This window comes from Macaca nemestrina, chromosome 4 (genome assembly GCF_043159975.1).
Source record: "Macaca nemestrina isolate mMacNem1 chromosome 4, mMacNem.hap1, whole genome shotgun sequence".
Taxonomy (NCBI): Eukaryota; Metazoa; Chordata; class Mammalia; order Primates; family Cercopithecidae; genus Macaca; species Macaca nemestrina.
The window spans coordinates 110,342,034-110,369,917 of NC_092128.1; the positions used below are offsets into that span (position 1 = coordinate 110,342,034).

Below are 27,884 nucleotides of genomic sequence, written 5' to 3' on the forward strand. Positions count from 1 at the left end.
GAGTAGAGGATGCTGGGACTCACTTTAGTGTGAATGGAATAAATTCAGACCTAATGTTTATATTTGCTCTCTGTTGTGCTGATCAAGATAAATTCTTGGTGAGTTTGAATTAATCTTTAAATGGAAAATTTTCTCAGCAGACATTATGTCAAACTTTCATTTCCTGACTCTGAAAAATTGTAGCTATTTTTGAAAAACCAGTTGAAAGTGAATGTTGCTTAATATTCACATATAAGGTAATTTTAATTTTTTCCTTTATTTTGGACATTGTGAATATCATTTTGTTGTTGTTATTTTGGTTTTGGTTGGCTTTGTTTTCTATAAATTTATAAGCTTTAAAGTGGGTGTTGGAAGCAGAAGTACCAAGCCAGAATCAGAAGCATTACTTGTTTGCAGTGATTTTGTTCCTTTAATTCCTGCACATTTAAATTGTGGAAGAACCTAGTGTTTTTCATGTATTTCGAAAATAAAATTGATGTACGTTAGAGGATAAATATAGGTAAAACTGGAATGTAAATAAAACGGAAATGAGAAGGTTAGTGAGAGGAACCGAAAATGGTAAATGATCTACATGCCTGCCCGCTTTTCTGTTTGCATTTTCAGTTGCATAGGGGCACTTTCACTGGGATATTTAGTAGGCATTCCAAACTCAATTTATCTAACATAAAATTATTTCACCTTTTTTAGAGTCTTTTTTTTTCTGATACTGCTCTTTATTATTTTTCATCTGTTTGCAAACATAATAGAGGCTAATGGTAGAAATTTTCAGTTAGTACAGAAAAGTATAAGAGATAAAAAGGCCTCTTAAGCCCAGCTACCTGATGAGATGATCATTCATGATATTTTGATAAACATTCTTCTAGACTTTTTTACATAAGTGGGAACATGTAACGATACTGTCTTGGAGCCTGTACTCCGTAGTACAGTATATTATCTTTATTAGTAGCTCCTAGTATTCTGTTGTATGGATATAGCATACATTGTTTGGCTGAATCCACTTTGATAAATTCTTGGTCTTTTTTTTTTTTAATTTTTGCTATATGTGTGTATCTAAAGCAAATATATTTTTTGTGCATTTGTTCCATTATCTTCTTTAGATTGAATTTCCCAGGGGTAAAATTGTTGAGGCAAAGATGGTATATACATGTGAAACATCGATACATTTTCAAAATGCCTTTCAGAAGGCTTTTACAAATTTACATTTCCCAGCAGTGTGGGAGTACCCATTTCCTGAGTCTCACCAACACTTGGAGTTGTCACATACTCGATTATTGTTTTGTTGTTGTTGTTGTTGTTGTTGTTTTGTATTTTTAGTAGAGATGGGGTTTTGCCATGTTCGCCAGGCTGATCTTGAACTCCTGATCTCAAGTGATCTGTTCACTTTGGCCTCCCAAAGTGCTGGAATTACAGTTGTGAGCCACTATTGGTGCCTGGAATCATTATTGTTTTATTTGCACTTTGATATTTAATACGGTTTAGTATATTTTCATCTGTTTACTGGATATTTTAATTTCTTTCTTTCTTTTTTTTTTTTTTTTGAGACCGAGTTTTTTTGCTCTTGTTGCCCAGGCAGGAGTGCAATGGCTCCATCTCGGCTCACTGTAACCTCTGCCTCCCGGGTTCAAGCGATTCTTCTTCCTCAGCCTCCAGAGTACCTGGGATTACAGGCATGCGCTACCACGCCCAGCTAATTTTGTATTTTTAGTAGAGACGAGGTTTCTCCATGTTGATCAGGCTGGTCTCAAACTCCCAACCTCAGGTGATCCACCTGTCTTGGCCTCCCAAAGTGCTGGGATTACAGGCATGAGCCACCGCGCCTGGCCTCTTTCTTTTTTTTTTTTTTAATTGAGACCAGGTCTCACTCTCACCCAGGCTGGAGTACAGTGGCACCATCTCTCCTCACTGCAACCTCCACCTCCTGGCTCAAGTGATATCTCACCTCAGCCTCCCGAGTAGCTGGGATCACAGATGCATGCCACCATGCCCAGCTAATTTTTTTATTTTTGGTAGAGACGGGGTTTCACCATGTTGCCAAGGCTGGTCTCAAACTCCTAAGCTCAGGTAATCTGCCTGCCTTGGCCTTTCAAAGTGCAGAGATTACAGGTGTGAGCCACTGTGCCTGGCCAGATGTTCTAATTTCTTGATTCATTTTTTTTTTTTTAATTGTAAGAGCTACTTGTGTGTTACAGCTACTAATTTTTTTTTTTTTTTTGGTGGCATTAGCAAGTATTTTTCATGAGCTTGTCTTTTATCTTTTAACCTTATTTATGTAATGTTTTGTTTTAAGACTAGGTTTTTGATTGGTCTCTGTGTGTGTGTGCACATGTGTGTTTTAAGTGGCAGTAGTTTCTCCCAGGTACCTAGTGTCAAACTTTAGTAGTACTTACATCTTCTCCCTCCATAATTGTAATGAACTTCTTGTTCTGTAAAGTTTTTTCTTTTTTTTTTTTCAGTGGTCTTTTGGTCTACACATTAGTCTTGGAATGCTTTGTTGTTAGTTCTGCTTGCTTTTGGATTTCTCTTTAAGCTCCTCCTGTTCTCTGCATTCAGATTTAAAATACCACTTTCATTTGATTTTTTCTTTCTGTAAGATACTTACAGAATGAAATACTTTTTAAATTATTTCTTTCTTTATTTATTTTTGATATGGAGTCTCACTTGTTGCCCAGGCTGTAGTGCAGTGGTGTGATCTTGGCTCACTGCAACCTATGCCTCCTAGGTTCAAGCTGTTCTCCTGCCTCAGCCTCCTGAGTAGCTGGGATTACAGGTGCCCGCCACCATGCCTGGCTAATTTTTGTACTTTTAGTAGAGATGGGGTTTTGCCATGTTGGCCAGGCTGGTCTCGAACTCCTGACCTCAGGTGATCTGCCCACCTTGGCCTCTTAAAGTGTGGGGATTACAGGTGTGAGCTACTGCACCTGGCCAATTTATTTTTTATTGACAAATAATTATATAAATTTATGTGTGTGATATTTTGGTGTTTACCTGTGGAGGGCTTAATCAAGATAATTAAGAAATCCATCACATCACATACATGCTATTTTGGTGGTGAAAACATTTTAAAAATAATTTTCTTTTTTAACACAGCTCCAAGCAGCCATTGAAGAAAACATTTAAAATCTACTCTCTGGTCAGGCACAGTGGCTCACGTCTGTAATCCCAGCACTTTGGAAGGCCAAGGTGGGTGGATTACTTGAGGTCAGGAGTTCAAGACCAGCCTGGCCAACATGGCAAAACCCCGTCTCTACTAAAAACACATAACATAGCCAGGCACGGTGGCGTGTGCCTGTAGACCCCAACTACTCGGGAGGCTGAGGCAGCAGAATAGCTTGACCCTGGGAGGCAGAGGTTGCAGCAAGCCAAGATCTTGCCATGACACTCCAGCCTGGGCACAAAGCAAGACTCTGTTTCAAAACAAACAAAAAAACTACTCTTTTGTCAATATCAGAATATGCAGTGCGTTATTGTAGTCACCATTCTGCGCAATAGATCACTAAAATTTATTCCTTCTGTCTATCTGAAACTTTGTGTCTTTTGATCAGCATCTCCCTTTCCCTATATACTCCTCTCCACTAGACCCTGGTAACCACCATTCTACTCCCTGGTTCTATGAGTTTGAATTTTCTAGATTCCATATATAAGTGAGATCATGCAGTATTTATTTTCTTGTCACAAATGACATAATTTACTTCTTTTTTAAAGCTGAGCTGAGTGCGGTGGCGCAGGCCTGTTATCCTAGTACCTTGGGAGCCCAAGGCAGGCAGATCGCTTGAGCTCAGGAGTTTGAGACTGGTCTGGGCAACGTGATGAAATCCCTTCTTTATAAATACAGAAAAATTAGCCCAGCATGGTGGCATGTACCTGTAGTCCCAGATATTTGTGAGGCAGAACTGGGAGAATCGCATGAGCCCTGGAGGTAAAGGCTACAGTGAGCTGAGATTGAGCCGTGCCACTGCACTCCAGCCTGGGCAACAGAGTGAGACCCTTTCTCAGAAACAAAACAAAACAAAAAACAAACCTGAACCACATTAAAAAAATTAATCCGTTCATCTAATGATGGACACCTAGATTGCTTCCATATCTGAACTATTGTGAATAATGTTGCAATGAACATGGGAGTGGAGACATCTCCTACGCATACTGATTGCAGTTTCTTTCGGTATATACCCAGAAGTGGGATCATGTGGTAATCCTGTTTTTACTTTTTTGAGGAACCTCCATACCATTATCCATGATGGCTGTAGTAATTTACATTCATACCAGCAGTGCACAAGGGTCCCCTTTTCTCTATACCCTCGCCAACACTTGTTATCTTTCATTTTTTTGATGCTAGCCATTCTAGCAGGTGGGAGGTGGTATCTCATAGTGGTTTTAGTTTGCATTTCCTTGGTGATTATTGATGATGATGAGCATTTTTTCATGTATCTGTTACCATTTGTATGTCCTTTTTTTTTTTAAACACTGAGATGGAGTCTTGCTATGTTGCCCAGGCTGGTCTCAAACACCTGTGCTCAAGGAGTCCTCCCACCTCACTCACTTCAGTCTCCCAAGTAGCTGGGATTCAAGCATTAATCACCAAACCCAACTGTGTTCCCTCTTTTGAGGAATGTCTATTTAGGTCCTTTGCCCGTTTTTGAAATTGGGTTATTTATTTTCTTTCTGTTGATTTGAATTCATAAAATATTTTGAATGTTAATCCCTTATCAGATGTGTGGTTTATAGGTATTTTCTCCTTATCCACAGGTTGTCACTTTACTTCGTTAATTGTTTCCTTTGTTTTGCAGAAGCTTTTAAATTTGATCCATCCCTTTGTTTATTTTTGCTTTTGTTCCCTGTACTTTTGGGTTTATAACCATGAAACCTTTGCCCAAACTAATGTCATGGAGCTTTTCTTCTACTTTCTACTGTATAAGGTGTGAGATGAGAGTCTATTTTCATTATTCTCCATGTGGATATCCAGTTTTCCCACCCCTGTTTATTTTTATTTTTAAGACACAGGGTCTTGCTGTGTTGGCCAAGGCTGGTCTCAGAACTCTTACGTTCAAGCAATCCTCCCGCCTAGCCTCCCCAGTAGCTAGGACTACAGACATGCACCACTGTGCCTCACTCCCGTCACCATTTATTGAAGAGGCTGTCCTTTTCTTACTGTATGTTCTTGGCTACTTTGTCAAAAATCAGTTGACTGTAAATGGGTTTATTTCTGGGTTCTCTATTCTGTTCCTTCAGTTAATGTCTCTGTTTTTATACCAGTACCATACTCTTTTGGTTAACATAGCTTTGTAATACACTTTGAAGTCAGATAGTGTGATACCTCCAGCCTTGTTCTTTTTGCTCGGGATTGCTTTGGCCATTTGGGATCTTTTGAGGGTTTGAGTATTCCACTGAATCAAATTCTTGAATGGGGCATTTAAGACTGCCAACACAGACTGAACCAAACTACTCTTACTTCTTACTGTATATCCTGATCACAATACAAACTGGACTATTTACTATTTTCTTGTATCTCACTTTGTATCCTTCTTTCAATTGGCCAATCTGCCTTGCTCGTTCTTTCAACCTTAGTTCAGGTGTTTTTTTTGTTTGTTTGTTTGCTTTGAGACGAAGCCTCGCTTTGTGGCTGGAGTGCAGTGGTGTGATCTCGGCTCACTGCAACCTCCACCTCCCAGGTTCAAGCAATTCTCCTGTCTCAGCCTCCGGAGTAGTTGGGATTACAGGCACACGCAACCACGCCTGGCTAGTTGTTTTTGAATTTTTAGTAGAGATGGGATTTCACCACGTTGGCCACCTGGTCTCGAACTCCTGACCTCAGGTGATCCACCTGCCTTGGCCTCCCAAAGTGCTGGGATTACAGGTGTGAGCCACCGCGCCTAGTCTCAGGTGTTGTTTTTATCTATGAAGCCTTCATTAATCTCGTTCAGAAGTGATTTTTAAAAATAACCTTTAGAACTGAGATCACTTTGTGAGTAATTATTACATCCAGTTCACCCAGTTGATAGGCATTTGAGTTGTTTCCAGTTTTTGGCTGTTATGAGCAAAGCTACTGAACATTTGAGTACAGATCTTTTGTTTTTGTTTCTCTTGAGTAAATTAGGAGAGGGTTTGCTGTGTTGTATGGGAAGCGAATGCTTGACTTCCTACAATCCCATAGTCTTTTTCAAAATGTCTTTGCCATTTGCATTCCAGTCAGTACAGTATGGGCATTCCAGATGCCTCACCTCCTCAGTAAGACTTCTTTTTTTTTTGTCAGTGTTTGATTTTAGCCATTCTAGTGGATGGGTATTGGTATCTCATTGTGGTTTTATTTGTAATTCCCTAATGATAAGTAATGTTGAGTATACTTCCATATGTTTATTTGCCCTTCGTATCTTCTGCTAAGTGTCTCAAAATGTTCATTCTTCATGAATTGGGTTGTCTTACTAAGTTGTAAGAATTCTGTATATATGCTAGATACAAATCCATGTTTTGCAAATGTTTTTTCCTCAGTCTGTGACTCACTTTCCCTAACAGTAATTTCCAAGAGCAAAAGTTTTAAATTTTAATGAAAAACCAGTTTAGCATTTTTCTGATTTATGCTTTTTTTTTTTTTTTTTTTTTTGAGACAGCGTGTCTCGCTCTGTTGCCCAGGCATGTTCTCAGCTCACTGCAACCTCCGCCTCCTGGGTTCCAGCGATTCTCGTGTCTCAGCCTCCTGAGTAGCTGGGATTATAGGCGTGTGCTATCACGCCCAGCTAAATTTTGTATTTTTAATAGAGACAGGGTTTCACCATGTTGGCCAGGCTGGTCTCAAACTCCTGACCTCAGCCTGCTTCTGTCTCCCAAAGTGCTGGGATTACAGGCGTGAGCCACCCACCGCGTTCAGCCAGATTTATGCTTTTTATGTCCAAAAAATTTTTTTGCCTAACCCACAGTAACAGAGATTTTCTCCTTAGGCTTATAATGTGCATGTTTATCAGTCTACTTTTATGTGTAATGTTAACTTTATGATAACATACTTACATTTTCATCTTGTACTGTTGTCACCTCTTTTTTTTTTGAGACGGAGTCTTCTTCGCCTAGGCTGGAGTACAATGGCATGATCTTGGCTCACTACAACCTCTGCCTCCCAGGTTCAAGCAATTCTCCTGCCTCAGCCTCCCCAGTAGCTGGGATTACAGGCATGTACCACCACGCCCAATGAATTTTTGTATTTTTAGTAGAGATGGAATTTCACCCTGTTGGCCAGGCTGGTCTCGAACTCCTGACCTCAAGTGATCCACCCACTTCAGCCTCCCAAAATGCTGGGATTACAGGCCTGAGCCACCGCACCCGGCTGTTGTCATCTGTTTTATGTCTGTGTTTGCATGGCGTATGTGTGTTATACATAGACATAAAATTTAAAATGAGAAGAGTCACTTCTTGGGGAAATATTTACTCAAATATTTACCTTTTCAAGTGCTTTACCTTTTTACAGATCCAACTTTCCATGTAGTATCATTTTCCTCTGGCTGGAGGAATGACTTTGAACATTTTTTATAATGTAGGTCTGCTTTTTGTATGTCTGATAAACTCTCCATTTTGAGAGATAGTTTTACTGGGTATGGAATCCTAAACTGAAATTTTTTTCCTTAATATTTTGACTTGTTGCATTTCTGGCTGATAAATTTCTGTAATATTTTGGTTTTGTTTCAGCCATTGGATTTCAAGTCCTATGATTTTTAAAATATTTGTGGTTCTTAAGCACCTAGTACAGCATATGATAGTAGGTACCTAGCAAGTGAGATTAAATTGCCTGTCTTGTTTTAAAACTGTATTTTCTAGGGCTGTGTGTAGTGACTCATGCCTGTAATCCCAGCAGTTTGGGAGGCCAGGGCAGGCAGATCACCTGAGGCCAGGAGTTCGAGACTAGCCTGGCCAACATGGCAAAACCCCATCTCTACTAAAGATACAAAACTGGCTGGGTGTGGTGGTATGCCCCTGTAATTGCAGCTACTTGGAAGGCTGAAGTAGGAGAATCGCTTGAACCCGGGAGGCGGAGGTTGCAGTGAGCCAAGATCTCGCCACTACACTCCAGCCTGGGCAACAGAGTAAGACTCTATCTCTAAAAAACAAAACAAAACAAAAACCTTGTATTTTGTAGCAAACTATTTCTTCAGCCTAAATTGCTTTGGATTAAAAAAAGAGGTTCAGGCTGGGCACGGTGGCTCACACCTGTAATCCTAGCACTTTGGGAGACCGAGGCAGGTGAATCACGAGGTCAGGAGTTCGAGACCAGCCTGGCCAATATGGTGAAACTCTGTCTTTACTAAAAATACAAAAATTAGCCAGACGTGGTGGCAGGCGCCTGTAGTCCCAGCTACTTGGGAGGCTGAGGCAGAAGAATCACTTGAACCTGGGAGGTGGAGCTTGCAGTGAGCCGAGATTGTACCACTGCATTCTAGCCTGGGCGACAGAGCAAGACTCCATCTCAAAACAACAACAACAACAACAACAACAACAACAACAACAAAAAACCACAAAGGTCCAGCCTCACAGGGTTAAAAAAAATTCTGTTGATATTAACAAAGTCTAATAATATACTGTGAACAAATTCTTGATGGCTGGAGAGAGACTATCAAAGTATGTGCCTTTGTGCATATTAAGTACTGAGCTCCCTTCTACTCTTCTCACCTGCTTTTCTTTTTCCGTCTTCAAAAATACATCTCAAGGCATGGTTCAGGAAAACATGAAGACAAACACAGAATTTGTGCTCAGTGGACTAGAACATGTTTGCTTGAGCACATTTGCAAAAAGTCAGCCATGTGTCTTTTTGTTGTTGTTGTCGTTACTTTTAATATGGCGTGAGGACCATAAAGGAAGTATACTTTTAGAATAAACACAAAACTTTTCATTTTTATGTTATCTTTTCTGGTTTTAAAAATAACGTGTTTATTGAAATATATTTCACATACCGTACAGTTACTGTTTTAAGCTACAATTTATTAGTCTTTAGTCTCTTCATAGCATTGTGTAACCGTCACCACTAATTTGAGAATATTTCAGTCACTCCAGAGAGAAACTCCATGACTATTAGCAGTCACTCCCCATTCCCACATCCTACAGTCTTGGCAACCAACGGTTGGTGATTTCTTTCTGTCTTTATAGATTTACCTATCCTGGACATTTTATTTCACTGGAATCGTATAAAGTATCGTGTTTTGTGGCTGGATTCTTTCACTAAAGCATAATGTTTTCAAGGTTTATTTGTGGTGTTGTATGGATCAATATTCCTTTAAATGGTCAAATATCCCATTGTACAGTTATGCCACACTTTATCATTAGTCATGGACATTTGGGTTAACTTTTTGGCCATTTTTTTTAATGCTGCTATGAACATTTGTGTACACATTTTTGCATGAGCATTTGTTTTTCTCTTGAGCGTATACCTAGGAGTAGAATTGCTGGGTCATATGATAATTTTATGTTTAAGATTTTAAAGAGCTGATAAACTGTTTTTTAAAATAGTTGCATCATTTTTATATTCATATCACCAACATATGAGGGTTCCAGTTTCTTCACATCCTCAACAAAAGTTTCTTTTTGATTGTAGCCATCTTGGTATTTGCAGTGGGATCACATTTTGGTTTGGATTTGCATTTCTCTAATGACAAGTAAAGTTGAGCATCTTCTCATGTGTTTTTGACCATTTGAGATATGGCCAAAATCTTTTTTTGAGAAATGTCTACATGAATCTCTTGCCCACCCCCACCCACCCACCCCTGTTTTTTGAGACAGGGTCTCATTCTGTTGCCCAGGCTGGAGTGCAATGGCACAATCTTGGCTTACTGCAGCCTCCATCGCTGGGGCTCAAACGATTTCCCTGTCTTAGCCTCCTGAGCAGCTGGGACCACAGGTGCACAGGGACCACCACACCCGGCTAATTTTTTTGTATTTTTGTATAGATGAGGTTTTGCCATGCTGCCCAGTCTGGTCTCAAACTCAAGCTCAAGCAGTCGTCCCACCTTGGCCTCCCAAAGTGCTGGGATTATGGGCGTGAGACACCATGCCCGGCCTTCTTTACCCATTTTTAAATTGGGCTGTTGTCTTGTTATAGGGTCTTAAGGGTTTTGTATACTGTCTATTCTGGATGTAAGTCCTTTATCAGATACATTATTTACAAGTAATTTCTCTCTCATTCTATCACTTTGTTGATGGTGTCTATTAAAGCACCGAAGTATTTCATTTTGATGAAGTCTAATTTATTATATATTGCTTGTGTTTTTGGTATCAAATCTAAGAAGGCTTTGCCTAATCTATGTTCACAAAGATTTTCTGCATTTTCCTCTAAAAATTTTATAGTTTTAGCTCCTACTTTGATCGATTTTCAGTTAGTTTCTTGTATGGTGAAAGGAAGAGGTCTAGCTTCATTCTTTTGTGTGTGGATATACAGTTGTCCCAGCACCATTTGTTGAAAAGAGTATTCTTTTTCCATTGAATTGTCTTAGCACCCTTGTTGAAAATCAACTGATCATGAATATTAGGATTTATTTATGTACTCTGAATTATATTCCATTGATTTATGTATCCGTCTGTATGCCAGTGCCACACAGTCTTGCTTACTCTAATTTTGCAGTAATTTTTGAAATCAGGAAGTATGAATCTTCCAACTTAGGTCTTTTTAAAGATTGTTTTGACTGTTTGGGTTCTTGGCATTTTCAAATGAATTTTAGAATCAGCTTGCCAGTTAGTTCAAAAAAGAAGCTAGGATTTTGATGTGGAGTACATTGATTTAAACAATTTTTTGTTTCATCACTACAAAATTGCAACACATTGACTTTTTAGATTAATTTGGGGAGTATTGTTAATTCTTTTTTTTTTTTCTTTTTGAGATAGGGTTTCACTATGTTGCTCAGGGTGGTGTTGAACTCTTGGGCTCAAGCACTCCTCCTGCCTTGGCCTCCCTAGGTGTTGGGATTACAGGCATGAACCAGCACGCCTGGCCACGGAATATTACCTTTTAACAGGTTAAGTCATCTAATATGTGAACATGGGATGACTTTCCTTTTATTTAGATTTTCCTTAATATTTTTTAGTGTGTTTTGTAGTTTTCAGGGTATAAGCCTTGCACTTTTTAAATTAAATTTTTAGGTATTTCAGCCTTTTAAAGGCTATTGCAATGGGATTGTTCTCTTTTTTCTTTCTTTTTTGAGATGAAGTCTTACTCTGTTGCCCAGGCTGGAGTGCAGTGGCGTGGTCTTGGCTCTCTGCAACTCTGCCTCTCATGTAGCTAGGATTACAGGTGAGGACCACCACGCCTGGCTAATTTTTGTATTTTTAGTAGAAACAGGATTTTGCCATGTTGGCCAGGCTGGTCTCGAACTCTTGACCTCAGGTGATCCGCCCACCTTGGCCTCCCGAAGTACTGGGATTACAGGTGTGAGCCACAGTGCCCGGCCTGGATTTGTTTTATTTCTTATCCTTGACCAATTACAATGGCTAGAATCTCAAATACAATGTTGAGCAGAAGGGATGAGAAGGGACTTTCTTGTCTTGTTCCTCATTTAGTCTTTCTTCGCAAAGTGCTTAGTTGCAGATTTGTCATAAATGCCTAGTCTTATTTTTTAATAAAAAATAATGACTTTGATTCCAACTCATTGCAGAAGTCAGAAAAAGAAAAAATACTTTGTTTGCCTGAAAGTCTAAGTTTTGGTGTAAAAAAAATTCTGGGTTGGGCATGGTGGCTCACACCTGTTATCCCAGCACTTTGGGAGGCTGAGGCAGGAGGGTCACTTGAACCCAGGAGTTTGAGACTAGCCTGGGCAACATGGCACAGACTTGTCTCTACAGAAAATACAAAAATTAGCCAGGCCTGGTGGTGTGCACCTGTAGTCCCATCTACTTGAGGGGCTGAGGCAGGAGAATCGCTTGAGCCCGGGAAGTTGAGGCTGCAGTCAGTGAACCAAGATTATAACACTGCACTCCAGCTTGGACCACAGAGTGAGACCCTGTCTCAAAGCAAAAAAAAAAAAAAAAAAAAAACACAACAAAAAAACCCTCAAATACCTTGTTTGACCCCTATACGGGAGCATATATTAATATAAATATTCATTACTATTCTAGGGTCCATGAAAAAAGGAAATCTCCTATTTTGTAGTATGTGTGTAATGATTGCCACATTGGTTTCTCATATACCATGTGTACAGAAACATTTGAACAGTGTTTTATAATGAGTAATATATGCATTAATGTTGAAATTATGAGAAAGAGCCAGCCATGTGATGATCTAAGCATCCCAGGAAAAGAAAATAACGTATGCTTAGGCGTCAAGTCAGGAAGAAGCTTGACCTTCTGCAAGAGCAGAAAGGAGACCAGCGTGGCTGGAGTCTAGTAAATAAAGAAGGGTATAATAAAGATGGAAGGTGGTTTAGACCTTGTGAGTCACAACACAGAGTTTTATTTTTATTTTAAATGCAGTTGGAAGCCATTGCAGAGTTTTAAGCAAGGAGATGGCATAACCCAATTTATGTTTTTAAAAGACAAAGACATAAAATACAAGCCAACCTGTAACAAGTACTGGGTGATTTCAGCAAATGGGGAAGTGATAGAGATGAGACCTCAGCTTGACCCATGAAAGATCGATAAGAGTTAAACAGGCTGGGCATCGTGGCTCACACCTGTAATCCCAGCACTTTGGGAGGCCAAGATGGTCGGATCACCTGAGGTCAGGAGTTTGAGACTAGCCTAACCTGGTGAAACCCTGTCTCTACTAAAAATACAGAAATTAGCTGGGTGTAGTGGCGGGTGCCTGTAATCCCAGCTACTTGGGAGGCTGAGGCAGGAGAATCGCTTGAACCTGGGAGGCGGAGGTTGCAGTGAGCCAAGATCATGCCATTGCACTCCAGCCTGGGCAACAGAGTGAGACTCCGTCTCACACACACACACACACACACGCACACACACACACGAATTAAACAAATGGAGGAGAAAGAGGTAGTGTGTAGCAATAAATAGTGCCTGGCTTTGAAATGGAAGACTTGGGTTTGAGTTTTGATTCTGCCTCTTCTTAGTTCCCCCATCTGCTTTCTCTATACCTTGGTTGCACATGAGGAGAAAATCAAATGAAAAATGCTTATAAATGTGAACCTGTGAGGGTTAGTGTGGTATATCGTCATGTCCCCACTTTTCCATGGGGCATATATTCCAGTATTTACAGTGGTTGCCTGAAACCACCAAAGTAGTACTCCACTCTAAACATACTATGTTTTTTTCTATACATATGTACCTGTGATAAAGTTTAATTTATAAATTAGGCACAGTAAGAGATTAACAACAATAATAAAATAGAACAGTTATAACAATACGCTGAAATAAAAGTTATGGGAATGTGGGGTCTCTCTCAACATATCTTATTATACCGTACCTTGCATATGGGAAACCATGGAAAGTAAAATTGCGGATGAGGGGACTGTTGTATGGTATTTGTTTTATTCAGTGAAAGACTCTTACCTGTGTGGTATTATGCTAGGGGCTGTGGAGTGATACAACAATGAATTAGACTTCTCAAGGAGGGTACAGCTTAATAGACAATGTGAAGTTGATATCTAAAATATGAAGTTAAGAGTGAGAGATCGTAAGAAGGGTGCAGATACAATGCTATGGGAGTTCAAAGAATGGAGAGCCTGCTTCTTGCTTGGATTTGACTTCTTTCTTCATAAGGCTTTATGAGGAAGGAAGCACTTTTATGCTAGTGCTTGAGAGATGGATAAGCCTTGAATATAAAATGGAGGGCAAGATGATATTCTCCCTAGGCTGGTATGTGGGAGTGTAAAGGCATGGAAGTACTGGGCAAATTTAGTACTTGATAAGCAAAGGTAGGTTAGGACCAGACAAATTATGCAGTACCTTGATACTAGGCTACTCTGCATTCTTTTCAATAGGAATACTATCAGTAGTGTCTTTAATTGTGTAAATATTTATTGAGCATCTACCACTGCCAGGTTTATGATAGAAGTCAAGGCTTGAAGATAGAATATCTCAGTTTAGTTGGGGAAGATAGATTATCTGATTATTTTTATTCCGAGATATAAACAAAGTTGTGATGGGATCATAGGACAAGTACCAGCTCTAACTGACTGGCATAATAAGAGAGGGCTTTATAAAGGTGGTAAACATTGTGCTGAGATACGAAGTATCCTTTTGTTTCCTAGATAAAGGAGGTGAAGAGAGGAATATTAGAGAAACATTCTAGGCCTGACACTTCCTGTATTTTGTGATGGCTGGACAAGGACTTTATATGCAAGTCAAGCAAGGCTGAAGGTTTTGGGGTAACTGAAAGATTATTCAAGTGCAGAGTTAAATGGAGAGGGTGGAGACTAGAGGTGGGAACCTGGTAAGGAGACTTGCACTGGGCCAAGTGTGTGATTATGTAGTACCTAATGTGGAATAGTAGCTATGGGGATAATGAGCATGGAAAGCTGAAGACATGCTTGAGATGTAGAATTGGTGGAGCTTGGAAACCAAATAGATCTGAGAAGAGATAAAAGGGATCATGTGGGTATCTTGTTAAAGATACCCATTAAATTGTGGGCTGGAGTCTGAGACACAGCATCTCTGACAAGCTTGCAATTGGTGCTGATGCTGCCTGTCTATGGACTACACTCTAAGAAGTAAGGCTCTAGAGAGTATGAGATTGATTCATTATAGGGGAGTTAGCCTTAGATAGAAAGAGGAACACCTCCTCTCTTAATTGAGGTGGAATGTATGGTGGATGAAGGCACAGGAAATACAGATTAAATTTGCAGGCAAGAGACATGCCTGGTAGTCTTTGTGGGTTTTTTTGTGAAACAATAAATAAAGCTATGTTATGAGAAGACTGGGATTGTGTGAGCTTGATGGAAGTTGTGAAGGTTTGGAATAGCTACTAAGAGGAGGAAAATGAGTAAATTTGGGACGTGTAATAATCACTGAACAGTGAGGATTAGTTTGGTTATGGTGTCTGTAGATATAATTGGAGCAGAGAGAGACTAGTAATAAAGATTTTTTTTTTCTTTCTTTCTTTTTCTTTTTTTTTTAAACGGAGTTTTTGCTCTTGTTGCCCAGGCTGGAGTGCAATGGCATGATCTTGGTTCACCGCAACCTCTGCCTCCTGGGTTCAAGCGATTCTCCTGCCTCAGCCTCCCAAGTAGCTGGGATTACAGGCATGTGCCACCACACCCAGCTAATTTTGTATTTTTAGCAGAGACAGGGTTTCTCCATGTCAGTCAGGTTGGTCTTGAACTTCTGACCTCCAGGTAATCCGCCCATCTTGGCCTCCCAAAGTGCTGGGATTGCAGGTGTGAGCCACTGCACCTGGCCAGGAGAAATTGCTTATTTTTTTAAGATGATACGGTAGTCTAGGGAAGTGGTAATGAGGCCTAAAGTTGAACAGTGTCCTTGAGAATGGAAGAGGAGGATGTGGTAGGCCAAATAACACCCAATACCACACCCCCTCCAAGTGCCATGCCCTAATCTTTGCAATCTGTGACTGTTACACCTTACATTTTAAGAGAAACTTTGTAGATATGATTAAATTAAGTATCTTGATATGGAGGGGTTATTCTGGGTTATCTGGATGGGTCCTGTGTAATCACAAGGATTCTTATAAAAGAGAGGCTGTAGGGTCTAGTCAGATGACAGGAATAGGAGAGAGGAAATGCCATGGTGAAAGTAGAGGGCCGAGGAATGTAGACAGCCTGTGGAAGCTGAAAAAGGCAAGGGAACATTTTCCCAAGAGACTCCAGAAGGAACAAAGTTGTGGTGACATGTTGATTTTTAGTTCACTGAGACTGATTTTGGACTTCTGACTTGCAGAACTGCAAGATAATAAATTTGTGTTGTTCTAAACTGCTAACTTTGTGGAGTTTTGTGTTACAACAATGATCAGAAACAGAGGGTATGGATATAAGGGAATAGTATAGAGTTAGAGTCAGTAAAATGAGACAATTAAGGGGTTGTGGTATGGGAACCAGGAAACTAGATTTCTAGCCTGGGTAAATGAGTGGAGAGTAGTGAAATTAAAAATAGAGAATGGTAAGGAGTAGATGTTAGAGGAACGTGTATTTGCTTTGCATGTCATAATTTTAGGAACTGGTGAGAATAGTATTTTGAGTCTAGTAATATAGATTAGATAGAGTAGAAGAAAATTTGAAACAAGGAGATGAATTTAAGAGGCTACCACAGTGCTGTTACATATACTTAGTAGGGCTGTTATAATGACGTTACATGACAAAATACATAGGAACATCACTTTAGTGCTTTTCAGTTTGGGAGTCATATTCATACCTTTTTTGGGGGGGTGTTAATAAGTATTTGAAATAGACACAGCTGCTATTAGCATGAGAAATAAGCAGAGTGGAAACATTAGCCTCAAAGATGTTGTGGATCGCAGCTACCGTATTGGACATCCTATGTATAGAACATTTCTGTCATCCAGAAAGTTCCATTAAGTGACGCTGCTCTGTGTTATTTTCAACAGTGGAGGACTGGATATTATCAGTATTTTAGTAAAATTTGTAGGACGTGGTATTTGCTAATGAGAAACAATTTTCAGAAGACCTAGACTCCTGGAGAGACTGTGAGGTAATAGTCAAGTGAACACTAAACAATCCTCTCTCTCCAAGGAACACTAAATAGTCTAACAACGAGCACTAGCCAGTTGGGTTTCAGGATACTGGGTTTTTATTCTGGTACTGCTTTGTGTTGTGTGTATTGGGAAAGCCTGTTAGAAACATAGAAAGTTCTCTTCTTAAAGAGGTCCTGTAGCCTCTTAAAAACATCAAAAGCAAGAAACAGGTAATATGTATTCATTAATTTCTATAACAATATAGGAATATTAGGAAAACATTTTTAGAAAAATCTTGGCTGGGTGCAGTGGCTCATGCCTGTAACCCTAGGCCAAGGTGGACAGATCACTTGAGTCCAGGAGATCAGCCTGGACAATATGGTGAAACCCCTATCCCTACAAAACATACAGAAATTAGTCGGGTGTGGTGGTGCGCGCCTGTAGTCCCAGCTACTTGGGGGGCGGAGGTGGGAGGATCACTTGACCCTGAGAGGTCGAGGCTGCAGTGAGCCTTGTTTGCGCCACTACACTCCAGCCTGTGCGAAAAAATGAGAGACCCTGTCTAAAAAAGAAAAAAAAATTATCTATTAAACAAGAAGGTTGGACCTGCTACCTACTTCCATTTCAATTCTTTTAGTAAAACATTATCATGCCGTAATTCATTATATAGTTTTAATTAAAGATGCACTTCTCTCTTATTCTCATAACTTTTTATGGCTGAAATGTTAATCATTAGTAAAAATGACCTAAACTTAAATTTGTTTAGTTTTAGGTTCCCAAACCATGTTTGTTATAAACAGTAAATATATTATTGGAATTTATTAGCAAATCACAATATCTGAGAGAATGGAAATTTACTAAGGCATGAAATAAATAGTTTAAGGAAGGAACTTTTGTAGATAAATAAGAGTTGGAGAGGAGAAGAAGTTGTATGTAGAAGAATTTAGTTGGTATAGTGATCAAATACTATAAAAAGTTGCCTCCAAAATATCTTTTTTTTTTTTTTTTTTTTTTTTTTTGAGACGGAGTCTCGCACTGTCACCCAGGCTGGAGTGAAGTGGCCCAATCTCAGCACACTGCAAGCTCCGCCTCCCGGGTCACGCCATTGTCCTGCCTCAGCCTCCGGAGTAGCTGGGACCACAGGCGCCTGCCACTACCACTACGCCTGGTTAATATATATATATATATATTTTTTTCTTTTCTTTTCTTTTCTTTTCTTTTCTTTTCTTTTCTTTTCTTTTCTTTTTTTAGTAGAGACGGGGTTTCACTGCTTTAGCCAGGATGGTCTCGATCTCCTGACCTCGTGATCCGCCTGCCTCGGCCTCCCAAAGTGCTGGGATTACAGGCGTGAGCCACCGTGCCCAGCCCCAAAATATCTTTTTATAGGACAAAAGTTTTCTGAGTCTTTATTGATACCTCTGTTATTCAGATTCTGTCTAAAAGAGATTAATAGTTTAGAAGAATGAATTGTGTTGGGATTTTACCTATTATCTTTGTATCTCTTTTCTTAGATAAGATTCACTGATTATAAATCTCAATTAAATATACTTTATGTGTCTGAATGAAACTGATGACCAGAATCTTGCCAGTGTAGGAAAAGTTGACTTAAGAAAAGAAGGTTTGCTTTCCAAACCTTCTATGCTGTTACCTTTGATGAGATGACAGTCTCTTTGCTTTCTTCTGCTGTTCAACTTTCTGCTACTCATCAGTATGTGATCAGGGAGTAGAAACATGATGTATATCAGACTTGTTTGGAACTCCAACAAAATCTGAAGGGAGAGGAAATTGAAAATGTGGCTGAGTATTTCATGTTATGACACTTTGGTTCCTATATTAAAGTTAACCACATTATTTCACAACCAACTTACAATCACTTCATATTTAGCCAAACATTTCCTCTCATTTCTGTGTATAATTATAAGCTTATTGATACTAAAGTATGGTTTTTTTATGAAATGCTTTCTCAATACTGAACCCTAGTTGACCCTCAGCACTTACTTGTTTTTGAAAGAAGGAGGTAGAAGTTGAATTTGTGTTTGAGTTTATCCTAAACCTAATCATCATTTTGTTTTTATCCTAGAATTAGAATGTTTCTAAACACTTCCCTCCACACTGTATTAATGTCAACTAAGAACAGAAATTTTCAGTGGCTAGGCATGGTGGCTCACGCCTATAATCCCAGCACTTTGGGATGCCAAGGCAGAAGGATCCCTTGAGCCCAGGAGTTCGAGACAGCTTGGGCAGCAAAGTGAGACCCTGTCTCTACAAAGTTAGCTGGGCATGGTGGTGCATACCTGTTGTTACTCAGGAAGCTGAGGTGGAGGATTGCTTGAGCCCAAGAAGTCGAGGCTGCAGTGAGCCATGGGTAGTGTGTGTGCACTCCAGCCTGGGTGACAGTGAGACCTTTTTCAAAAACAAAAACAAAAAGTCTCTGCTTATTTTTTTTTGAATTACAAAATTTTGCAAAATAAAAATTAAAATTTTGTGGGTACATAGTAGATGTATATATTTATGGGTTACATGAGATATTTTGATACAGGCATGCACGCATATTAGCCACAGGGTAAATGGGGCATCCTTTTATCCTTTGTGTTAGAAGCATTTATCCTTTGTGTTACAAACAATCCAACTATTCTCTTACAGTTTTTTTGTAAATGTACACTTAAATTATTTTTTACTATTGGCTAGGTGTAGTGGTTCATGCCTGTAATTCCAGCACTTTGGAAGGCCGAGGCAGGCAGATCACCTGAGGTAAGGAGTTCAAGACCAGCCTGGCCAACATGATGAAACCTCATCTCTACTGAAAATACAAATACTAGCCAAGCGTGGTGGGGGCATGCGTGTAATATCAGCTATCAAAAGGCTGAGGCAGGGGAATCGCTTGAACGCGGGAGGCAAAGGCTGCAGTGAGCCGAGATCAGCCTGGCAGCTGAATTGAACAAGAATAAAAAAGCACGAGCGGCAGAGGCAGCAAGAGCCGCAGAAGCACTGCACTCTAGCCAGGGCTGGAGCGAGACTCTGACTAAAAAAAAAAAAAATTGAGTGCAGTCAGCCTGTTGTGCTAACAAGTAGTAGGTCACCTTCATTCTTTGTATTTTTTGTGCCCATTAACCCTCTCCCGACCCTCCACTATGTCACTCCCCTTCCAGCCACTGGTAACCGTCCTTCTACTCTCTGTCTCCATGAGTTGAATTGTTTTAATTTTTAGCTCCCACAAATAAGTGAGAACGTGCAAAGTTTGCTTTTCTGTGCCTCACTTATTTCATGTAACATGATGACCTCTAGTTCCATCCATGCTGTTGCAAGTGATGGGATCTCATTTTCTTTTTATGGCTGAATAGTACTACATTGTTTATATGTACCACAGTTTGTTTATCCATTCATCTGTTGATGGACACTTAGGTTACTTCCAAATCTTGGCTATTATGAATAGTGCTGCAATAAACATGGGAGCACAGGTATCTCTTTAGTATTATTGATTTCCTTTCTTTGGGGTATGTACCTAGGAGTGGGATTGCTGGATTGTAAGATAGCTAGTTCTATTTTTAGCTTTTTGAGGAACCTCCAAACTGTTCTTCATAGTGTTTTTACTAATGTGCATTCCCATCAGCAGTATACAAGGGTTCCCTTTTCTCCACATTCTTGCCAGCTAGCTCCTTGGCAGTGTGTTAATGTGTTAACCTGCCTACTTTAGAGTTAAAAAAAAATGCTGAGTTTAAGACCTGAGTTCTAGGCAAAAATAGAATCCAACTCAGATGTTATAAGAGACTTTAATGCAGGGACTGCAGAGGTGCCCTGGGTTAAGGGAACCCATAAGGCATGTTTTTACTAGAAACAGGGAAGCCCAAAGGGGCAGGAAAAATATTGTGCTATTGGAGCCTCGTGAGAGCTGTGAAGAGGGTGCCTCACAGCAACCATGGTGGTGGAGGGATGCAGCTTCTGCCAGAAAATGTGGCCATGAGGAGGGAGGGAGGTAGGAAGAAATAATGCAGCCTTTCTCCGCCTTCTTATCTTCTGTCAGTGGCAGGACAGCCCTGGAACCCAGAAGGCATATCTGTTGGGGTCAGCATCATTGGTCACAGAGTAGAACAGAAAAGTATTGGGAGATAGAGTAGTTGTAGTAAGATAATAAGCAACACAACTACTAATGAGCAGGTGTTGACTTCAGGTAATGTAATATTTTACCCAATTTCTTATATGTTATCTATGCATACTTTACTGGGTTGATGTGGGCATTAAATGAGATAACGTGAATGTATTATCATAGTGTCTTTGTCTTGTTGAGTATATTTTAAAAGTCTTAGTAATGCACGGATTTGAAAAGCTCAGCTTCCTTTCACTTGGTACTGTGTTAAATTTGTTTTGTGGGAACTTTGGTTGCCACTATATTTTTAAATATATGTTTTCCAGTAATTTTTGAGAAGCGAATGGCCTCATTATCAAGTTGTTTCCAAGATTTAGTTTCTCATTGTTTTATAGAGCAAGGAGCCTGAAAACCTAAGTCCTAGTTCAGGCTATACTACTATTTGTGGCATAGTTCTTTGGGGGAGTTATTTTTATTTTGCCTCTCTGTTCTTTTCCCTTCTGAGAAATTGGAGTAATAATACTTAACTAGTAAATGTTTAATATTATGGTAAAATAATCGTTGTCAAGTACTTTGAAGACTTAAATGATACGTATATTAACTTTTACTCTCGTTCATTTTGAAAGTATCAGAGCCTCAGATTAAGAGTGATTGGATGGTTTTTAGTTTGTAGCATTTTCTGTGTGAAATTATGTAGCTCATAAGATATTATCTTGTATATGTGTGTTTATGTGAGTAAAGTGATTATGCTTATGTCTATTTTAGTTAATGTGTGTGAATGTAATTTTTTTTTTTTTTTTTTGAGACAGAGTCTTGCTCTGTTGCCCTCCGCCTCCCAGGTTCAAGAAATTCTCCTACCTTAGACTACAGGCGCATGCCACCATGCCCGGCTACTTTTTGCAGAGTTTTTTTTTTTTTTTTTTTTTTTTTTGAGGCGGAGTCTTGCTCTGTCGCCCAGGCTGGAGTGCAGTGGCCGGATCTCAGCTTACTGCAAGCTCTGCCTCCCGGGTTTACGCCATTCTCCTGCCTCAGCCTCCTGAGTAGCTGGGACTACAGGCGTCCGTCACCTTGCCCGGCTAGTTTTTTGTATTTTTTAGTAGAGATGGGGTTTCACCATGTTAGCCAGGATGGTCTCGATCTCCTGACCTCGTGATCCACCCATCTTGGCCTCCCAAAGTGCTGGGATTACAGGCTTGAGCCACTGCACCTGGCCTACTTTTTGCAGTACTAGTAGAGACGGGGTTTGATTCACTATGTTGGCCAGACTTGTCTCGAACTCCTGACCTCGTGATCTGCCCACCTTGGCCTCCCAAAGTGCTGGGATTACAGGCGTGAGCCATCACGCCTGGCTGTACATTTTCTTAAAACTATCTTTCTGAAACGAACTCTTAGAGACTCTATTTATTGCCCAGTAGTAAGTCTTGTCTTTTTCACTCTTGCCATAGATAGAGCACTGTTTATTTCTGAACTTATGGTTGAGTAAGGTACTTTTGAGATGTGGCAACTGTCTCCTTGTAAAAGATTTGTCAGATTTTACCCTGCTGCTACTACTACCATTGATGTAGCCTTATTGCCTACTTCTTTTTTCTGAGACAGCAGTGATGCCTTGTCACATTTTTCCTCCTCATTTTTACATTTGTAGACCAAAGCAAGATCGGGGCAATCCATTTTGAAGAGAACTATGAGCACCAAATAATATTCTACTTTAAAGAACTTTTTATTTTTCAAAACTCCTTCGAAAATGTAACTTTGAAATTAAGTAAATTTCTATTTTATTTCATAAACTCGAGTTAGCACTGTCTTTGTAAATTCCAAACTGAACCTTTCCGAATTACTGACTAAATCTTAATTATTTCTCACCAGACGGTCTGGCAAATCCCGAAGCAGAAGCCCATATTCATCTAGGCATTCAAGATCTCGTAGCAGGCACAGATTGTCTAGATCCAGAAGTCGTCATTCTAGTATTTCTCCTAGCACACTAACTCTGAAGAGTAGCCTGGCAGCTGAATTGAACAAGAATAAAAAAGCACGAGCGGCGGAGGCAGCAAGAGCCGCAGAAGCAGCGAAAGCTGCAGAAGCAACTAAGGCTGCTGAGGCTGCTGCCAAAGCTGCAAAAGCTTCAAACACTTCTACACCTACCAAGGGGAACACAGAAACTAGTGCCAGTGCATCACAAACAAACCATGTGAAGGATGTGAAGAAAATTAAAATTGAACATGCACCTTCTCCCTCAAGTGGTGGAACTTTAAAAAATGACAAAGCAAAAACAAAGCCACCTCTTCAGGTAACGAAGGTGGAAAATAATTTGATTGTAGATAAAGCCGCCAAGAAAGCAGTCATAGTTGGAAAGGAGAGTAAATCTGCTGCTACAAAGGAGGAACCAGTATCTCTTAAAGAGAAAACCAAACCACTTACACCAAGCATAGGAGCCAAGGAGAAGGAGCAACATGTAGCTTTAGTGACCTCTACATTACCACCGTTACCTTTGCCTCCCATGCTGCCTGAAGATAAAGAAGCTGATAGGTAAGTGAAAAAAGTATTTGTCAATAACTGCTCAAAGAAAAAATGTAAGTCTGAACTGAGAAATGATTTGACCTCCCCTAACCCCCTCAAAACAACTTTAGTGAAAAAGACTACAAGTAAGAGAATGAATTTTCTTTATTGTATGCATCTTTAAATTAAGCACATTGCATACAAGATGGCAAAATTAAAGTTTATACTAAGACATTCAGGGAAAAATTGCCATTGCCTTGGGATACAATGAATATTTCAATATGATTTTGGGTATTAGAAATACCAGTATTCTCTTTGGTTTAGTTTTCCTTGATGATGGCAATCAGAAACAGGACATTTTATGAATGAGTTGGCCATGGTTAATATACATCTGATAAGCATTTGTCTCATTTATTTCTAAGTTTCTTCAGTGGCCTCGTAGATTTATCACTGTCAGTGATTTTATTATCATTTTTTAGTTTAGTCTTTTCTTAACTCTTTTAATTAAAAAAAATTTTTTTAAGCCTGTCTTGCAGTTGGGATTAATCACATTATATTATAGGAAACTCATAATGTGGCCAGGCGTGGTGGCTCAAGCCTGTAATCCCAGCACTTTGGGAGGCCGAGGCGAGTGGATCACCTGAGGTCAGGAGTTCAAGACCAGCCTGGCCAACATGGTGAAATCCCGTGTCTACTAAAAATACAAAATACTTAGCCGGCTGCAGTGGCGGGTGCCTGTAATCCCAGCTACTAGGGAGGCTGAGGCAGGAGAGTCACTTGAAGCTGGGAGGTGGAGGTTGCAGTGAGCCGAAGTCACACCACTGCACTCCAGCCAGCCTGGATGACACAGTAAGACTGTGTCTCAAAAAAAAAACCAAAAAACAAAAAAAGAAAGAAAGAAAATTGATAATGTGATTATGCTTTCCTTTAACACGTTTAAAAAATTTCTATTATGAACGTTGAGGGTATGACTTATTTTTTTATTGAGAAACATATTCTTAAGAGGAAGTTAAAATACAACTAAGAATGTTTATTTTTTGTGTCCTAGTGTATAAGAATTAGACTGGTGTGGTTTATCTGCCTGTTATCTGCCTGTTATACCAGCTAGCTGTTTTTATTTTTATGAAGAAATTAGAGCTTCCACCCCCACCCACTCCCCATTAAAAAGCAACTATATGAGTAGTTTTCCTAGCTGACTTTTTAAAATAGATTTTGTGGATAAAAATGCCATGTGGACAAGTGCTTACTTTGGCATTATGGAAATTTTATAATTTAACACAAACAAAAGTGAAATAATAATTCTTGAGTTTCATGCCCTTTGAGGTGCCTTTTGAAAAATAATCAAAATGTTGTTGGGAGACCCCATCCAATTTAATTGGGTGTTATTTAATTATACTACTATAATTGTTGTATTTGCAGGTTTGACTGTTAATTCATTGAATTGAGTTACTTCATTAGAGAGTAACCTGTTACTGAGAATCCATGTTTTATTGAGACTGGTGGTTCTCTACTTTATATTCTTCATATATGCTTTAGGAGTAAATTTTTACTAGGATATTTTCAGGAACTCTGTATGTACACATATGAGTGCTTAATAAGGATACTGTTTATGCATCTGTCTTTAATTAGTTGATGGCACATTTAATTATTGTTCGTTACTTTTTTTTTTTTGATCCACCTTTTCTGTCTCCTCTGCTTTTTCCCCTTTTTGTTGTCTCTTCTTTCTTTGAATGTGTTTGTATGTTTAATGGATACAGAAGTTTCTTAAGATTCATGAGCACTACCAGTACATGTCTGTGTGGCCAAAGATTAATTCATCACCAATGGAACTTTCCTTATTTTGATATCTGTAATTTAACTACCGAAATGTATGTACTAACTGCATATGAGGAAGAGACTTGATATTGTTTTACTTTTTATAAAAGTTTTTAGGTGATTAAATAAAAATGTATTGTAAAAAGAAATGGTTAGAAGTGATTACTTTTGGAAATAAATGGACGCTGAAGGGAATGGATGGCACAGGAGACTTATTTTATATTTATTATTTATAATACTGTTAGAAGTACAATAACATTTGTTAGTAGGCTGTAGTAGAAAGCTTAGTTTTTAGTGCCAGTTGTACTTCTTACTACGCTCATGACTTAATCTTTCTGTGCCTCAGTCCATTTAGTTCTATTCATGGGTGAAAATATTTACAGTTTAACCTCACAGATTAGTTGTAAACATTAAACGAGTTGATGGACTGAATTTTGCAAGCTGTAAAGTGTTATGCATCTCAGTTATTATAGTTAGTCCTAGTATAAATCAGCACTGCTGGAAATATTACAGATATTTAAAACTGCTTTAGATTATTGAAAAAAGGTAAAAATTACAAAGTATGATTTACATTGTATAATATATGAACCATTATATATGTAACATGTAGATCTGTTGTGTAACGAATAGACCTAGTGCTTCCTTTGAAAATAATTGGTTTTTGTAAAAGAGGAACTATTGGTTGGTTTTCCATCCTCTTTTATAATGAAGGGGGAGCACCCCCAGGACATATTTTTCATGTATCCGAAAGTAAGCTCATGGTAATTTTATGTTTACAAGTTTCTTTTTAGTAACCATTGTATACTTTTTGGTTTTTGCTGAACAGCTATTAGTTGAAAGTGGTTTATAAACTATTTCTCTTGAGGTAAAGAAACAATCTTTTCTGTTACAACATACTTTAGGAAAGCCAAATATGGGAGGTATCTTTATTTACTTGTTACTCACTGTAAATTTAAAGATCATTTTAAAGAAGAGTGAGTAATGGTCTGCATAATCTCATTGCTGTATCTTAAGGAAAGCTTTCGATCTTTGCTTTCTTTGAGCATGCCTGTATCTGTATTCCTGGTTGACTCTCACTGTTGTATCCACAAATACATTAGCAAAAGTGTGTGTGTGTGTTTTGAGTGGCCTCTTGATTTTGCAAACCTCTACTCCACTTGTTTTTGCTGTTTTATTATGTCTAAGTAAATTCTCCCCTTCCCTCATACTTCTTTTATTTTGAAAGTATTCAAGCACTTAGAAAAATTGAAAGAATAATACAGTTAGCATCTGTGTTTACTGGATGGAAGTTACATTTTGTTTTAGATGCTCCGTCTCAGCGGGTGTGGTGGCTCACAGTTGTAATCCCAAACTGTAATGAGCACTTTGGAAAGCCAAGGTGGGCAGATGGCTGAACCCAGGAGTTTGCGACAATCCTCGGCAACATGGTGAAACCCTATCTCTACAAAAAATACAAAAATTAGCTGGCTGTGGTGGTGCATGCCTGTAGTCCTAGCTACTTGGGAGGCTGAGGTGGGAGGATCACCTGAGCCCGAGAGGTTGAGGATGCAGTGAGCTGTGATTGCGCCACTGCACTCCTGCCTGGGTGACAAAGTGAGACCCTGTCTCAAAAAAAGGAAAAAATTACACACACACACACACACACACACACACACACACACACGCTCCATCTCTAGTTGTTTAAGAGAACTAATGAGGGTATGTATGTGTGTGTGTATAGTTCTCCCCGAGATGAAGTCTTGCCCTGTTGCCCAGGCTGGAATGCAGTGGTGCCATTTAGGCTCACTGCAACCTCTGCCTCCTGGGTTCAAGCAATTCTCCTGCCTCAGCTTTCGGGGTAGCTGGGATTACAGGCGCACACCATCATGCCTGGCTAAATTTTGTATTTTTAGTTGAGATGGGGTTTCACCATGTTGGCCAGGCTGGTCTCGAACCCCTGACCTTGTGATCTGCCTGCCTTGGCCTCCCAAAGTGTTGGGATTACAGGCGTAAGCCACCGCTCCCGGCTGTGTATATATTTCTTTTTACTATACCGTAAATATTTAAGTCATCTCCCAAGAATAAGGTCAGTCTCCTGCTTGATCACAGTATCATTATTGTGATAACAAGGAAATCAACAGTAGTTAATCTAATATAAATAAACAATAATATCATGCACTATATATAATCAGTAATCAGTACTCTCCCCCACCCACCCCCTGTCTCCAGCCCCATGACTTTTTGAAGAGTCTGGGCCAGTAATCTTACAGAATGTCTCACCTTTGGATTTATCTGATTATTTCTTCTTGGTATCATTTAACTTGTTCTTCTCTAATCCCTTTATTTCCCATAATCTGGAAATTACTTGTGCTTTGTTTAGATAAAGAATACACAGTTTTTTAGCCAGAATATTTAAGAGGTGATTTTATGTATTTTATGCTGTTGTTACAGGAGGACCAAAATACCAGATTGTCTTACTCTGCTAGTAGTGATGTGATCACTTGGTTAAGTGGATGACCAACTTTAAGGTCTCTTCATGTATGAGGGTACATTTTCCTCTTTGCAATTAGAAGTGAGCTGTAGGGTAATAGTTTTGGCAGTGATTGAATATCCTTTTTCCCAACAACCTATCACCTAATGGTTTAGCAGCCATGAATGATATTTGTCTAATTCAGTTACTATAGTAGGGGCTGCAAATGGTGATTTTTTTTTTTCCGTTGCTGCTGCACAAATTGAAAATGGTTATTTTCTAATTCTGCCGTTCCTTTTAACATTAGCTGGCCTTGTTTTGTATGTACATGTTTCCCCATATCCCATTTAATCATTCTACTCTCGTGGATTTTTATTTATTTTCTGTGTTACTAATAGTAATAGCCACTATTCCTTTTGACCCTCACATTGTCTGAAATTTGGCCAGTGGAAGCTGCTATAAGCTGACTCTTTTATTTTTTTGACATG

The 27,884-nt window shown here is 39.3% G+C and overlaps 1 protein-coding gene across 2 annotated transcripts in view; it reads left to right on the forward strand.

Moving 5' to 3' along the window:
- Nucleotides 1–27,884, forward strand: part of LOC105497753 (cyclin dependent kinase 13) — a 136,775-nt gene that overhangs the window by 8,003 nt on the left and 100,888 nt on the right. For both annotated transcript variants that reach the window (XM_011769080.3, XM_011769081.3), the window contains exon 2: nucleotides 22,503–23,162. In XM_011769080.3, coding sequence (XP_011767382.1) covers nucleotides 22,503–23,162 — 660 coding nt within the window. The remainder of the gene's footprint in view (nucleotides 1–22,502; nucleotides 23,163–27,884) is intronic.